At 41.0% G+C, this 16,643-nt stretch overlaps 2 protein-coding genes across 4 annotated transcripts in view; both read left to right on the top strand.

The window, feature by feature from the left end:
* Positions 1-16,634, top strand: part of CYYR1 (cysteine and tyrosine rich 1) — a 35,554-nt gene extending 18,920 nt beyond the window's left edge. The window contains 1 exon segment of the mRNA XM_027893482.1: positions 16,033-16,634. Coding sequence (XP_027749283.1) covers positions 16,033-16,500 — 468 coding nt within the window. The 3' untranslated portion in view covers positions 16,501-16,634.
* Positions 1-16,643, top strand: part of TMCC3 (transmembrane and coiled-coil domain family 3) — a 161,731-nt gene that overhangs the window by 40,160 nt on the left and 104,928 nt on the right. The window contains exon 1 of one of the 3 annotated variants that reach the window (XM_027893458.1): positions 6,258-6,415. The exons of the other annotated variants lie outside the window; for them this stretch is intronic. The gene's annotated coding sequence lies outside the window, so the exon portion shown is untranslated. Of the gene's footprint in view, positions 1-6,257; positions 6,416-16,643 lie in introns of those variants that run through there. 3 annotated transcript variants of the gene reach the window in all.

Here is a 16,643-nt window from a genome sequence, read left to right as displayed (position 1 = left end):
CTGAGGTACAAAGCAGTCACACAGTAGTTTCCAGCCGTCTCATTGGTATTCATGGCCAGATTTAGGGATGGGCTGACCTTTAGTTGCCTACAAGATCATCTACAGGTTCACATCATCTCTGATTGTCAGCCTTGAAGGTTTGCTTACACTTGTATACAAGATCCCACCACTGTATGTGCTGTTTTATTTCTCTACATTAGAAAATCTCTCAGCTTTGTGCAAGACAAGGAGATTGAAAACCATGCCATGTTTTGCTAGTGTTTTTCACATCTGCCAAAGCAATGTAATTTGTAACACCTAGACTGTGATCTGTTTCTAATTGCACCACCAGTAAATACTCAGCTTATTTTTATGCTGTTTATTTTTAAATGCATTTGCAGTGTTTTTATTATTTTTACATTTTTTACAGAGGATCGGGATTTGGAAAATCTTATCTGTATCATTCAAAAAAATGATGCTTCTCTTACACTTTTTACCTCAAAGATGTACAAATGTGCAAGAATTTGCACAGAGTGATTAGGCATGCAACACAATGATGTGCTATCCATGCTTCTCATGTGAGGGCATTTTGTTTCAGTTATAGCTCATGGTGCATCCCCTAGAAAATTATTATGGATGCTACAAGCTGTGTGGGAAAAGTAGTGCCGATAACGGGCATAGGGTAATTAATGTTATGTTAACCTTCATGCTTGTGTGGATCCTGGTGCAGGATCAATGTGTGATGTCAGTGTGAATCTGGGTGAGATGCCAACCTGTGAGGTGGAAGTGGCAGGCTTAGGGTCTAAAATGCAACATAAAGCTTTATCTTCCAGTTTGTTTTTCAGAGCTCTGTGGTAAATGCTACCTCTTGAATGCTCTCCACCTGCTCTCCTCTTTCTTCGAGGCCCTGCCATGCTCAGCAGGAGCGTGTTAGGATGGAGAGCTTTAGATAGCTGAGCTTTCAGCCTCCTGCTCTGTTGCATCCTCCCAACACAGTGCTGCAAGGCAAGAAGAAAAATAATTGTTTATGAGGGAGATCTTACTAGGAGCTCGGCTCCCTGCAAGAGACAGGTTAACCCCATCTCCTTGCAGAAACCGAACCTGTCTTGTCCTGTATCCTAAATTCTCTGTATACAAAATGACTTTAACCTGCCGCAAGCTCTGCATCTGCTAATGTGATCAGTCCCGTTTGTTCTTGTACACTCAGTTTTCTGAGGTTTAGGTTTTGTACAGCTGATGCACTCTGAATCTAAAGCTTCCAGAAAGCTGTGAGGTACCTGATGATTTCAGTGGGCTCTAGGGCTGCTCTTAAATCCTAACTTCACTGCCTCTAAATGATTAGATGAATGTACCTGGGAACAGGTCAATCAGCATATGGCTCTTCTAATTGACCTGTTCTAAGAGTTACTGCCTCCCCTCAGATTAAGTGATACGGTTTTATACCAAAGTTAGTAATGATGTGACACTGCAATACAATGTTCTATATTGTATAGATATATAGAGTACTCCTTTTGTGTAGACATACAATTGTAGTAAGAACTTGGTTACTCAAAGACCCGCTGAAGTCAAATAGAGTAGGTTATTTTTTCCTTACAAAGGACAAATTTCTTGGAGTTCTTACAGGCAGGTTCCTTGTGGGCCTTCAGGATACAGACTCACTGCATCTGCTTTTCTGTGAACACTGCAGCTGGCAGACAGGTAGATCTCTGTAAGGTTTAACATGCTCAAAGGAAAGAAATAAAGTGCAGATCTGCATGTAGACTGCTTTCAGCTGTCCAGGAGTGTTTGCCAAAGCTTTGGGGGCTGGAAATATTGGGAAACTCAGAGTACAAACTTCTGCCTCTGTCAGCTACAGCCAGTTCAGGCAGGTGATGCATTTTGATTTCAAGAGAAATTCACTTGCTCAGGCTCTTGACAAGTGTCTAGCTCACCTGCGCTCACAAAGTGCTTATGGGCACTTGCTGGACCTGTTTTCAAGGACAGATGACAATATTCAAAGAGATGTGGATATAGATTTTCATTTAAAAATGCCATGAACTTGTAAATTCGTACTTTTAAAAATAACAAAATCACATTTATTTGACACGATAAGGATGCACAGCCTGAGAAACCTGTGTGTTGTGTTTATAAAAAGAGAGTAGAAAGTAACTCAATTCATTGTAACCATCCCCTTTTCAGAAGAGCTAGAACATGAGTGACTGTAACTGTATAGCTTTGGCCTTGAAATTGGAGAGATAGTATTTGTTTTATTCTTGCTCAAAGACTTGTCCAGCAGCACAGAATAAAACAGAGGTTCTTATTGGAAAATGTCATGCTGTTCTCTGGATTTAGCAATGAGAGTTTATTTATAATATTTATGGCATATGTGTGTTTATGGCAATTTATATATATGTAAATTTATGGCAATTTTAACTATGATCTGTTCAGGTCCATGCTGAGACCTCCAATACCAAGGCTGTGTAACTAAGAAATTCATCTTCTTACCAGCAGCAAGATGTGATGAGGCTTGAGTTAGATTCTGTTTTTCTTCCAGTGTTTAGTGAAAGTTTGGGCCCCGGTTTTGTCAGAGACTCAGATCTCAGTTCCTGAAGACATACCTAGGCTGTGCCACGCACTGAGCCTGCATCGCTCAGCCAGTTAAGGAGAAAGTTGAGATGTGCGGGTGGTTGTGGTGATGCCACCGGCCCTGGGCACAGAGTGCTGTGCACTCACCATTCCTGCCACATGCTTCGAGGGCCTGCCCTCATGCTCAGCTTGGTCCTTCAGCGTGGGGCATCCCTGCGCCAAAGTGCACGTGCCAGATTGATTTCTAATGGGCTTCTCCACTGTCATGCCCCACCACGCCCGTGTTTGGGAGGGAGGTGCTCGGGGGAATGCCAGCTGCCTGGGGCAGCGAGAGGAGGCCAGGATGAGCATCCCTTGGGACCTATTTGTTAAACCTTAGCTTGCATGTAGTCTCACCAGCCACGAGCCTGCTTCATCAAAAGAAACACACTCCTCAGTCTTTATACCCTTAAGAGTGGCTGGTGGCCTGAAGTCATGACAGCCCCCGATCCACAGAGCACCCTGGTGGGGAAGGCACGGGGCCTGCAGCTTACAGTGCTTACTGCTCTGTGACTTCTGGGGGAGCGTTAGAGTTTTCTGTGAATCATTTGAACCCTCCTCCCCTGTAAAACAGAATGCCATTTTTAATGGACTCTGCAGGATATTTTTGATGTCCTTTAACGTCAGATAACCTACAGAAACAGAAGATCTGTTTACACTGAACGAAGGCTAAAACTGAAACTGGCTATTTGAGTTTCACTTTCATGATGCAAAATTACAGGACTGGAAATATGATAGAATAAATCTCACAAGATCACTCAGTTCAAAGATTTATCTTGTGTTGAACAGTATCCATCTTGTGAAAGATTTGTTGATGAGGGTTGTTTCTGAACCAGTCTTTGCAAGTTGAGGATCTAATCTCACTTTGGGAGCATAAGGTTAAATAATTCTTTCTACCTGCTCTTGCAGTTCAAAAGAGACTGCTTCACAGTTGCTGTTTGATTTGATTTCAAGGTCTGCCACAATGCAAAGTTACTTTTTTTCCTAGCTCTACTGAGGAGTCATGAGAGTTTTTTTAGCTATTGTTGCTTCATTTGACCAAAATAACAATGAAACCTTGAGGTCTAGCATTCCTTCCTGGAAAAATGTTCAAAGTCCACTAAGTTATGAAGTAAATCAGCACCTAGCGACAAATTGCTCAGGATACATATCGATGCAATGTAATTCAGTAATAAACAGCTTGGCAATATGCACATTGCCAGATGTTTTTTCCTGTGCTGCAGGAGAGCAGGGCCAGCTCAGGATCCAAGCCTTTTGATTGTTTGAATTACAGTTGGGCAGCAATTTTCTTTTTCTGTAGTGAGGGATGTTTCTGCATCATCTGGAAAGAGGAGGATCTCGGTGAATTGAGTTCCTTTTGTGTGGTAGCATTGGCAAGTCATAAGGAGAACTTTTTGGTGTGGTGGTACAGTGCCCATTTGGGTGCTGCTAGACACCCAGCAGCTCTCTTGAAGGGGAGGGTTTGATCAATCTCCTTGCTTACTGTTGATAATCAAGTATTTAAGATCTTCAGAAGGTAAAGAGCTAGAAAAGGGCAAAAAAGTGTGGAAGATTCTTCCTTTCTGCTCCATTTGTCATTTGGCTGAAGGATCTTACTATAGGCAGCAGCAGTGACCAGTCTCTATGGGAAGAGGTGATTGCTGGACTTGATTCGGGACGTGGATCTGGCAGTTGGGAGAGCCATGAGCTGAGCACAACCTTACACCAAACTTCCTCTGTGACCCCAAGGCACTCATAGTCCCTCTTCCTCCGCAGCAAGAGAAGGAACTACAACCACTGTCCTTGGAGGAGGGTTGAGAAAGCCTCCTGTTGAGAAAGCCCTATGAAATGCAAGTTAAAATACCATTTGTTGTCTTACATACTAGAATAACTCACAAGAACTTCCTTTTGAAGAGGACAGCAGTTTATTTAAAGATGTGGTTCATAGTCATTTTCTTAGCATGGTTTTGAAAGAACTCACTTGTTCCTGTTGCGATATTTCTAAGAGTGATTTGGTGAACGAGAAAGAGGAAGCTCTGAAAGTGGCTGTATGAAAAGTGCCATCAAACGCAAAGAATACTTTGAAAAACAGATGAGCCATGCTACTCTTTGTTAGCATCCTGTGCTGCAATAAACTTAGCATTTGCCACAGCCATGGCATACTTGTATGTTTCTAACACAATGTTTCTTTCCCAAATGATGTCTGAGAGGAGCTGAAGCATTTTATTCCTCTGTACAGTATGACTTAAATAACCCTTTTTTAATAGCAAAGGTCTTAGCTTCCATTTGTGTGTTTGTCTGGGGTCTGTTATTAGGTTTGTTGTATCAAATGATCTAGAAGTACGAGCTCAAACCCCTGAAGATACAGCACAGTATTCAACACAAAAAAAAAATAGGAAGAAAATAAAGGTGTAGTATGTACTTTCCACCAGGTGAAATATTATTTCTATTTACAAGTGCAAGAACTAGTTTTACAAAATATGCAGCAGCAGTCCACACCATGGTGGGGGAGAGAGAGGGGTCGGGATGTTGTGGTGGACTGGCATCCTTCCTCATAACACACATCAGCTCAAGTAGCATTGCCAAGGGTTGGTGCTGCCTGTGGTTATCTGCTGCCACATTGCCTTAGTTTAATTCCTCCATGGAATAAAACATAAAATTAAGTGAATAAAATATTTAAAGATTTAAAGTGGAACAGGTTTTTTCCCCAAACAAAAAGCAGATTTTGTGGCACGATCACATTCCATATGAATGAGACATTAGTCAGATTTTTGGGTCTGAAAAGGTATAATTGCTTTTTTATTCACCTTTTTTTTGTTTTATTTTAATTAAAATCAAAAGTTCTAAACAATAATGAATGATTCTGTGGAAGTTGAAAAGACTTTGAATTTTTTGTTTTGCTAGGAATTTAGAAAAATGCTTGTTTTCACTTTCTAACAGAGCCAAATAATATGCTCAGGAGGTTGAAGGAAAGAACAATATCAATCAGTTTTTACTTACCAATGCCATCAAATGCTATGGGAGTGATAGTTCTTTTTGTTATCTTGCTCCAAGAGCAAAAGCTGGAACAGGGACATATTTTAGATGATTCTGTGACAGATGAAGTCTCTCAGAGCCTTTCAGAATCAGTGGCCAGAGCTGGAGGTTTGAAGAATCATCCTTGGGTTTCTGAAGAGCCTTTGCTTGACATCATTAAGCAGAAGCCATCTAAGAAAATCAAGATGTGCAATGTCCATGAGATAAGTGTGTTAGCTGCATTGCTTTGTTTTCAGCTCTTCACGTTGTGTCAGCGGTTTTATTTCCTTTTGGTGAGCCTTTTGCTCAGAAGCTACTGTCTCTGTCATGCAAGTGAATCAATTAAACCTAATTTTAAATGAGCATCCAAAATGACATTTCATCTTCAAAGGGAGAGCTTTCATCTCCCATCAGTGCTTTAACCACAGGTCTGAGAGTTTTGAGCAGCTCATCTCCTTCCTGCAGAAGTCAAGGGAATAAGGTTTCCTCTAGAAAAATGTCATATCAAAATGTTCCACACAGTCTGGTGTTTATTACCATTGTATGTGCACAAATATGAGAGTTCATAAACAGCTTCTGTGGTACTGTATAGCTCAGTGCAGCCAAGCACGCTGTAGTGGAAATGCCGTAATTGCAGAGGGGAAGAGAAGAGTGTTGCCTTGTCTGGTGTGCAACACATGCAGACAAGCCCTTGGCCGTGTTTCCCCTGTAGTTTGCATATCTCCTGAGTGTTGAGAGCACACGTTTTCAGTCTTCAGTTCTAATTAAGGTGAAGGAAAGAAAGGAATGGAATGAACACCACCGTCAACTCTCTCAGCAATAGACTGTATGGCATAAGGTAACATTTTCTTCTTGCTGACAGCCAGAAAATAAAAGATATCAAGAAAGGTCTGATCAGATTGTATTATCTACTTAAGTAAGTTCTCTAAGTTCTGCATTTTAAATTAATTAGGCTAAGAAAATTACTTCACCTGGAGCCTTCCTTTTTTTCTAAAACTTTTTTAACACCTTACTTATGAACTGCATCATTGTTTTCCAGAAAATAGAGCTCTCAAATCATCGGTGCTAAGACGTATTTCCTGATGTCTTACTGTCTTGTCTTCCATTTTCTTATATAAAATGTGAAATCCTATTCTGATGCACAGAAACAAGGTTGTTTTGATTTAAATTTCATGTTCTTTAATTAACTTGCCCTCTTGCTTTGTCTGTCTTGTGGTAATTGGTCCCAAATTCTTGGTATGATCTCTACAAGTACCTCAGGAAATAGTAAGAAAACCCCAATCTGAAACTTGGAGAAAACCACTGTGAAAGACTGACCATGATACGGGGCAGTGCCGGTTATGGGAATGTTTCTGATTCAGTGGAGATAAAGCTGTGTGACTGTATACTTTTAAGCTACTTTTATCCCATGTTATGTAGGTAAAAATACAGCTGTTAAAAATGGCTATTTTAAGCTGAACATATTAAACTTGTCTGTGTGTACAAGTTCCAAGAAGTGTGCAGAGGATGTTCTGAACAGGCAGATATGTCAACAGACCACGTTCACCCAAAAAATCGTATTTGTCATTCCTTTGCGTTCTATAGGTTTTTTCACCTCTATGTGTAGTGAGTGACAGTGTTATATACTGAATTTACCCAGAGCAAGACAAAATCCAGATTCTGAGAAGTCAGAGAGTCCTTAGGCTGAAACCTGCTGACTGTCTAGATAGATGCTTTATCCTGTTTGCTATGGAGCATTGTTCCTGTTCTTAGGCAAACATGTATTGCTCTAGACAAACCAGGACCCATCTAATGGTAAGTGCTTTAAAGTACATTTGTAGCATCAAGGCTGAAAGAGGGAAAGTACTTTTTTTCAGTGTATCCAAACACAATTCAAGTGTCCTGTAGGACACCCAGGCTGTACTGGTAAATAGCCAGCACCCTCATCACCCTGCATCTCCACTGCAACAGCAAACTCAGGAACACTTCTCTCTGGGTGCCAGATAATCTTGCTGTGAATTAAGTGGAGGGAGTAAAGGGTGCTCGCTGTCATCTCTCTAAACTACAACAAGGTGGCAGCGTGCCTCAGGACATTGCTGATGCATCTGCAACTGGCTAGCCTTTAGCTATCCCCTTCTCCGGGACACCACTGTGGATGTGTATATTCTGCATCTGCTGCTGAAACAACACCCCTAGGCATGCAGGAGTCATGAAAAGAGAAGCTATTGATTATCTGTCTGTGATAGAATAATGGTCATAGGAGGACACACCGTAGGTCTCCCATTACAATCAGTATCAGATACTAAAATATGAATTTAAGCATCAGGCTGCATGGGTGTGTATATACAGATACAGATATAGGTACATATGGAAGGAATCACTGCTGCTATAGGCCACTTTCGGTCATCAGTGTTGTTAGGAGAGTGTATTGAGCCAAAGCTTGTGTCCAAGCTGCCATTCTTACTTGCTGCTGATTGTCAGTGTCCATGAGGTTTCCGCATTTTAGCCCCTTTATACCTTTGTCCTCCAGACCATCCCTATGAACAACTACCACAGTTAAACTTTGCTGTGCAAGAGGGGTGGCTTTTAGCGCAGGCAACTGGGGGTAGTTGTTACTGGTAAGAGGTCAAAGTGGATGGTGGAATAAAATTAGTTCAGTTGAGTGCTAAAGCTGTCATTCTGCCTGCACCTAAATTAGACCATCAGAAATCCTAATGCTGCATGTTCTCTGGTTGCTGGAAAGAATGGATTTAAATACCTCTGAAGGGTTCTTACTCCTCTGCAGAGCATCTCAATGTCATGTCGTATCTGTTCCTCCCATCCGTCGCTCACTTTTCCCGCTGGCTTACACCAGTTCACAAAGTAGCTCTTTTCATACCCTCAGCTGAAGTCCTAAGTGTGGCTCTGCACATACCAGCAAGGATTCACTGAGCATGGGGGCTTCTGCCTCTGTCTGGAAAGATCTCAGAGCAGGAATGAGCATGTTTGTACCTGTGCCCTGTACTCCATGGGAAAGCAGAGGAGGAGACCATCATGTTGCTTTCTCAACAGCATGTGCTGTGTCATGTGAATGTTGTTCTGGCATCCCAGCTGCCTAAAGATGCAGCCACTAGGGTAGCACAAGAGTCCTCAAGGATTGCTTTGGCCTCATAATGGGCACAGATATTCCTATGGGCTGAGATATTCCTTAGACCTCCAAGGAAAAAGGACTCTGATTACAGCCCCCAGAAGAGCTTCTTTGTGCTTCTTTCATGACTTCCTTGCTCCCTCTGGTTGTCTTCCCTGGCTCCTGAAAACTCATTTATTTTCACTCTGTTGCCTGGGCATCTGCTCTGCTGTCTTTCACATGGAGTTGCGCTTCTCAACACTGACTGCAAACGAGAAGCTTAGAGCTGGTTCTTAATGACAGTGTAGTACATATTATGACAGATGAAGGCCTAGAAAGCTACCTGAGATTGACACCAAGGTGTGTAAGCACTAAAAAGCTGAGAAGTACAGAAGTATCTGTACTGTTCCTGAAGACATGTCTTCTCCTGTGTTTTTCAGAGATTAAAATATTTGATTGTTTTTCGTATTCTGATTGAATTTACTTGGCTGCAGGTAGGCCTAGAGATGTAGCTCTTGAGAAGACTGGGAAAAATAGTAACTTGAAAACAAGATAACAAGGGGAAAATAGGCATGATTTTAAGAATAGTAAACTGGGTGCAAATTATCTGTATCAGCTTGTAGAGATGACACCATTTTCAAATTAAAAATAAATTTTGGTTGGTTTTTTTTGTGTGTTTGTTTGCTGATATATGAGCTTTTTGCTTTTTATTGCATCCAGATGATCCTGATTTACAGCTGTGTGGGAAAGTAGCAGTGACTCTTGGTTAAAGCAAGATTCTTATCTGAGGTGTTCTGGCCTTCAAACTTCTTCTCAGAGTCAAAATATCTACTTTCCACTGGAACTACATTCTTGTATTACTTTCCAGCCTAATTTTGTCCTTGGAATGAATTTGGTTATTCCTTTGCAGTCAAAACAAAAATGTGTTTCGTCTGTTATTTTTGTTCACAAGATTTTTTTCTCCCCAGGACAGCACATGGGCAGACATAAACTTCCCCAAAGTACTTTTGAAATTAAATAAGCTTAAACCAATGATTCAGTCTCGCAGCTTTTTTTCTGATATTTTTAGAGATCTTTCTCCTTAGCAAGTGGTCCTATGGCTTCAGAGGTAATGATTGCAGAGGCTTGAATTCATTGCAGGTTCATCATGGGATTATTAACAGCTGCTTCTTCTTGTTGTAAATTCTGTCACAGAACTTTGGGATTCAGCCATGAAGGTGAAATTTCCTTTGCTAGAATTCTCTGAGAGAGAGAGCCTTGACAGGCAGAAAAGTGAGACTGGAGTAAGAGGCTGGGTTCGTGTTTACCTGAATTTTTCGCAGTTTGCTCTGAAGGAGTGCAAAGCAGAGCTAAAGCTGTCCCTTGCTCCACTGGGAAGATCAGATGGTGAAAATGTTGCCTGTCTCAAGAGAAGTGTTTGGTTGGTGAATATTGAGTCATTATAGAGTGTTTCTCTTGAATTCTGATTTCAGGATGGAACAAATTTGTGTCTGGCCCACAGACTAGAAAAAAACCAACTGGCTGTGGTAGATGATAAGAATATACAGTGCTTGGCTGAAATGAGGATCTGTGATCTGTTTGGGAAGATGGAGAAATCAATCATGAGGTGACAAGTCCTGGGACATTTTTGGGAGCCCCCAGGATATATTTCACTGCTTTAAACTGCTTGCATAACATCAGGGAGTAGAATCTATCTCTGAGGTTTAAAGTGTTTACTCTGTGAAAATCCTCTGAGTTCAATTTTCTTCAGATATTTATGATCCAGTGAAAATTAAATTTTAGCAGAAGGTTTATGAAGCATGACCATATACATAAGCAAATGCACACACTTGGATATGCACCTCTGCACATTTCCCATTAAAATCCTGATTGCCTGCTTGGGAGAAAAAAAATAATTGGCTCAGAATTACACAACTGAATTTAGTTACTTGAAATAATGAGGACAGTGTATGTGGCTTGTGAAGGGGCCACAAGAGTGACTTTTTGTATAGAATCACAGCTTCTAACTTATTAAATGATTAAGTATATAAACTGCCTCTCTTGTTTTAATGATCTGCTGGGACTAGGGACTAGAGCACCTTGTAAAACTGGAGCTACAACTGCTCCACAGTATGACAGTGGTTCAAAAAGGACTTGACAAATAATATTTCAGGTCTTATGGGCATGCCAACTACTTTGGGATTGTGTGCAGCTGGGAAAGAGGACATACACTTTGCTTTGAAATGACCTGCATAGAATGGGGTATGAGGGACCTAATAACATATAATTGTATTTTCAGTGGTATTTGTGTATTTTTTTCCACAGAAAGAAAATAATTTAATCCTTTGTGGCAGTATGTCCTTTTGGAAATGTAGAGGTCTAACATTATGTCTAACTTCTCTCCTTTTCCGCTTGTGGGGTATTGTGCGGTGGTTATTTGTAATGACATCAGAGGAAACGCAGTTTTAAAAGATTTGCTTTTACCAGTTTTATTAAAAGTTTTCATCTTATTTTTTGTGGAATACTGTGTGTAAGATGGTGTGTGTGAAGTACCTGGAACGGTAGCAGAAGATAAACTGGCATGAAAAAGAAAAGCAGTCTTGGGAGACCTATAAATGTTAATTTGGAGCTAAATTGCTAACGTATACTTTGTAGCAGACAAAAATCGTACAGGAGTAATTTCCTGGCATTCAAACATGTATCTGAGAACACCTGCTATTATAATTCCAGCTTTATGTTCCAAGTGAATAGAATTCAATAAATATTACATTTTGTACTTATTTTCTGTATACAGACTTTGGTTTCAATTTACATAAACCATATGCCGTGGAGTGTTTTGCTGCTTCCTCTGTTTATCATTCTGTATATTTTCATGTACGTGACAACACTTTGAATGTATTTGCTGACTCCCTGAGGCATACTGAATGAGGAGATGTAATCCCCAGATTTATTCTCCCAGTGCTAATTGTTTTACTCTGCAAATAAATCCAGCAAGCCTAAACCGGGATATTACATTTCATGTTAAAGATTATGATAGTCAAGTGTCTCGGCAAACATACAGAGTCTATTCCATGCTTGGTGGTTCTTGTATTGCCCTGATGTTCTAGATTATCTTTAGTCAAGAAATCAAAATAGCATAAAAGTTTGTTTAGCCCATGTTGTGCTTCTGAATACCTTGATCTAGCAATTTGTGTAGCACTTGGCAGACTGGGAGCCTGAAGTTAGAGTGCGTCTTGGCTTACATACTGTACAGATGGATAAAAATATTTGGAAGTTGGAACTGCTGCACTTTCCCCCTTTTCTGATTGTTTGTGAACTGTACTTTCCTACTGTTTCAACTAATCCTTAATAATGCAAACAATAGCAACCAAATGAGTTATGAGTTTAAACTTGAATTTTAGTTTCTGCATTCACATAATAATTTTGCAGTTGTAACAAAGGAGTAAAATATTGATTGTTAGCTGTGTGAAAAAAGAAAACTTTTAATCATCTTGTGTTTTAAAAGTGAGCATAATTAAATCATTGCTAACCAAGAAAGCAAATTATAAGTGCTTTCACTAAAATACTTAATTTGCAGTGGTAATTTGCAAAACCCAGGGGATAATGGGGATTGATCCTGTGGTGGGTGCTTAATTTGATGTTTCTGGTGCATGCAGTGCTCTAATCCTAATGACTTTCAGATGATGGGAGAAATGAGTTGTGTTCATCTGCTATCGCCTGAGAATCTTGCTTGCATGTATCAGCTGCTGCAATCAGATGAGAGGACTAATGTAAAATGACAGAACACAATCTCATTCCGGTGAATCTCTGTGCTCCCAGAAGGTTATTACCAGGTTTCTTTCAACACCTGTAGATTTTGCACTTTTATTTTCCTGTTCCGTAGTGTTTCAATCCCTCCTTCTCAAACCTGTATCACGTGTGCAGACACAGACTGGTCTGTGATTTCTTGCTGTTGGAGAGTTGCAGAATGGCTCTCACAGACAGAGAGAAGATCCAAAAGGGAGGGAGACTCTTTGGTCACATAGCTACTACACACGCCATAGGACTGGCCGTGCTTTATTAATGGGGAGGAGAGCTGGGGAGAAAAGGGGCAGGAAGCCTTGTGGCCTCCCCCTCTCTCCTATGTCCTGTGGAGCAAATATTCAGCCTGTAGCCATAAAAACTTTGTATGGTTGTGCATTATACTGAAAAAGACAATTGGAAGGAGATTAGTTCTGATTTTGCTTGATTTCTTAAGTTTACTGATGTTTCCTTTTTTTGATTTCTTGATTCAAGTCTCATTTGCCCTTAGAATGATCCTCCAAACAGAAAATCAGTAATGAATTGATTTCATGCAGTTGATCAGCAGTTTACTGCTGACAACTATCTATTAAATATGCTGCTTTGTGATGAAGGTTGAAACCCTTTCCTTTGGCCCCCACGGCAAACTGAAGGAGAGATGGCTGTTTGTCCTCCAGCCCAAGCCTGCTGTCAGTAAGGACTGGGAGATGGGAATGCCTTTGTAAGCGCAGTCCGCTCCCAAGGCTAAAGTGGTTCTACTTCTGTTATTAGGCAGCAGTATCTGAGGCAAACAGAAAAGGGCTCCTGAGCCAGGAGATATCTTGTATGACACGTATTCAGACAGAAATTGCCGTGACCTCTGGGTTACCTTTGCTTATATAAGGCAGGGGATGGCAGAGCAGGAGGAGGGAATTGTGCTTCCAGTCCCGGGGGGCAGCGTGGGCAGGGCATGCTCTGACTGCCTCCAGTAAATAAAAAAAAAACTTTCTGAGGTGGTACAGGATGACCTTAGCTTCCTACTGGCATTAAAATGATGTCATATCTGCCCATCATAGCGTTTATGGTATCTGGTCAGAGATAAACTTATCTTCTTCAGACATTTCTGTAACATTCCCTTAGCCTGAGGAGCTGAGGTTCCTGAACCAACACTCTTACTCATTTCCTCTGAACACAGAATGTTTCCAAGCATTTAGTGAGCTGGAAACATGGGTATCTGCAGCATCACACAGCAGGAAAATGTCAAGGTTGTTTGATGAATCTCTTAATTTTTTGACGTACTAGTGAAGTACAACAAACAAGCAGGGGCTCTGGTGAATTTTCACGGTACTTCAAAGACATCTGTTGCTTTTAGTTGTTAGGATTTTTTTTTTCTTTTTGTATGCTTGGTTCATGTTAAAAGAGATGCTTTTATATTTCTTTTGGAGCTCTTTTAGGGGCTAGGGTTGCCCGTGAATGCATTTGGACTCCAGGACTCTCAGATGCAGGGAGTTCTTCAATTAGCAGTGCTTTTTTCCTGTCACTGGCTTTTTTTGCTCCATCTCTGTAAGTATGCCACTCTTGCCTCTCCTTTTCCCCCTTAACTGATTTTTTTTCTCCCTGTCATTTTAAAGTAGAAGCTGTAACGTCACTGAACCTCTGCTGTGCCTCCTTGTCCTTCCTGTATCAATCTAGTCATGTGGGACAGAGGGAACGTCTTGAAGGTCACAACCCCCCCTTTGTTCTGACTGCGCAGTGAAATAAAGGGTGCAGGCAAGAAGGAAACTAGCTGTGCTTTTGGTGGGGTGATCTGAACCCTGCTCCTCAGATCTAGTTCTGATGCTGGCTGTCCCATTTATAACTTGCATTTCCCCATGAGGGCAGTGCTATGTGGTTCTTAAAGGAACTGGGATATCTATAAAACAAAATTTCTCATGCTGCAATATAGAAAATCTTATCTGACCAGTCTGTGATGCAGGATGAGTAATGAGAATGGAAGTCATGTGGAAGATGTAATATGGTGAGGTATCCAGAGCAGTGGCAGAGAACTGAAGCATAAAAATCCTGAACTAAATGCAATTAACCCCAGTTATTTTTCTTTAATGTATTAAATTACATTTAATTATCTGTGTTCTTTTTTGTTCACCCTACTGTAGCCTGGGTTTTCAGAGAAGTATGGTGCCCTGGATGGGTGCAGTGTTCTTGCTGAAGCATCAGGTGAAACCAATGTTTATAGATTCAAAGGCGAAGTTTGTTCTAGAGTCATTGTTTGTCATTTGGTTTTGCAACAGCATGACAGACACATATTTCTGATACTATCTAATCTCCACATCCACCCATATTCCCCATGTTGCATTTGTGCGACTGATAAGTATTTCTTTATTTGTTCATAATTTCAAGTCTGTTCCAACTGATTTCTCAAATCCTTTAAACTTATAAATGTGTCCTCCTGTGTGCTCACAGCCCCTGCCAGATGCTGCCTTTACTGTGCATAGAAAATGCATGTTCTCTGTTTCACTGTCTCAGTAAAGACCTAAATGAGTATCACACAGTATGGCCTTTCTGTTTGGCACCAAACCTCTGAGAAGCTCTGGTTTTCTGTTGTGAAAGAACATAAAAAAGCTGTGTATTCATTCACTGAAGGTGCAGAGTATCTCCTACTTCTGTCGTACAGAAAGTCATTTTGTCCTGATGTAGAAGGAAGAGCGACATAATCTGTCTCTGGTAAATTCACATTAGCTTTTTCTTAACACTCTATAACCTTCTGGGTGTTTGCAAAGAGAAGAGCTCATTTCCTCTCCTGATTCCATGTTTCCTGTTAACCGAAGTTTAAAGGGGCCAGGCAATTACTAATCAGTCAGCATATTTGTTGCTTTCAGAAAGATAGCAAATTTTCTGTTAAATAGAAATTCCCAAACATAGTCTACCCCATCTTTTATGTGGAGGTAACTATCATCTATATAATTTCTATTTTTACTGCATTTTTACAGAAACTATGTTGTTCATCTCTACTTTTGATGGAAACTTTCTGTCAAACTGACGTTAAATAATTACTGCTGAAAACACTGTCCTTTATATAGTGAATTACAATGGCAGTGGAAATTGTGGTAGCTTGCTTTCCAAAATAGAGAGAGCAGTAGGAGAGTCCTATCTCTGATACAAAAGCATCGATCTGTCTGTAGCTGTTACTGTTGGGAGATTGAGATAGATCAGCCCAAATTCACTCCAAAGAATTTGAAGCTTCTAAATGACAAGTCATTTCTTTTTGCACAGAATATAGACGTTGTTTGAGATAGCTGTTTGGGTGCCACAGATAAAGAAAGTAAGTCAGGTGGATGAACTTGGGCAACAGGGAGCAAGTAATTGCACTTTGAAGTCAATGATTTACTGCATGAATTGATGCAATCGCTTAACCTCCTGAAAAAAACACGGGGACCTCACTATAAGTGGAGTGGCTGAGAGGGACTCCTTATAATAGTTTTGGTCATGATTGTGACTGTACAAAGTGCTGAGATTAAAAAAACAGGTTGATCAACCAACTAATTTAGATTGTGATACAAATTGCACTACAAATTAATGCATGGACTGCAACCTGAAGAGAGCTGAACTGAGCTCTAATACGCGGCCGGACCGAGGGGCGTCCCGCCCGGGGGCTGCTGCTACCCCCTGGCCTTATCCCCATCCTCCTCCTTCTGCTCCTCCTGGCAGAAGATTGTCTGGCTCAGTGTGATAATGACTGCAAAGCTTACTGCTGTGATGGGACTACTCCCTACTGCTGTTCATATTATGCCTACATTGGGAATGTCCTTTCAGGCACAGCAATAGCTGGAATTGTTTTTGGCATAGTGTTTATAATGGGAGTGATAGCTGGGATTGCCATCTGTATCTGCATGTGCATGAAGAGCAACCGTGGGACTCGAGTAGGGGTCATCCGGACCATGCACATCAACACCATCAGCACGTACCCAGTGGCTCCACCACCATACAGTTATGAATTCGAAATGGAGTACCCAGCTGACCTACCTCCACCTTAGACTCCAACCCCACAGACTTCGATACAGTATCCCCCACCCCCTCCATACCCTGGATATTCAGGGAAATAATTACATGTCTTCACATGGATATTGAGTGCCTGTTGCAACAGCCAGCACTGTTGGGACAATGTAACCGGCTCAGGGACAAAATAGGATGGGGTGTGTATGGACAGGTATGGCCCAGCATTGGAATAACCTGGAAAGGCTGCCAT

This window comes from Empidonax traillii, unplaced genomic scaffold (assembly GCF_003031625.1).
Source record: "Empidonax traillii isolate 1590-97213 ecotype Southwest subspecies unplaced genomic scaffold, ASM303162v1 scaffold389:size961896, whole genome shotgun sequence".
In the NCBI taxonomy this organism is placed as follows: Eukaryota; Metazoa; Chordata; class Aves; order Passeriformes; family Tyrannidae; genus Empidonax; species Empidonax traillii.
The sequence above is the reverse complement of the archived record's forward strand: the minus strand, read 5'-3'. Positions and strand labels throughout refer to the sequence as shown.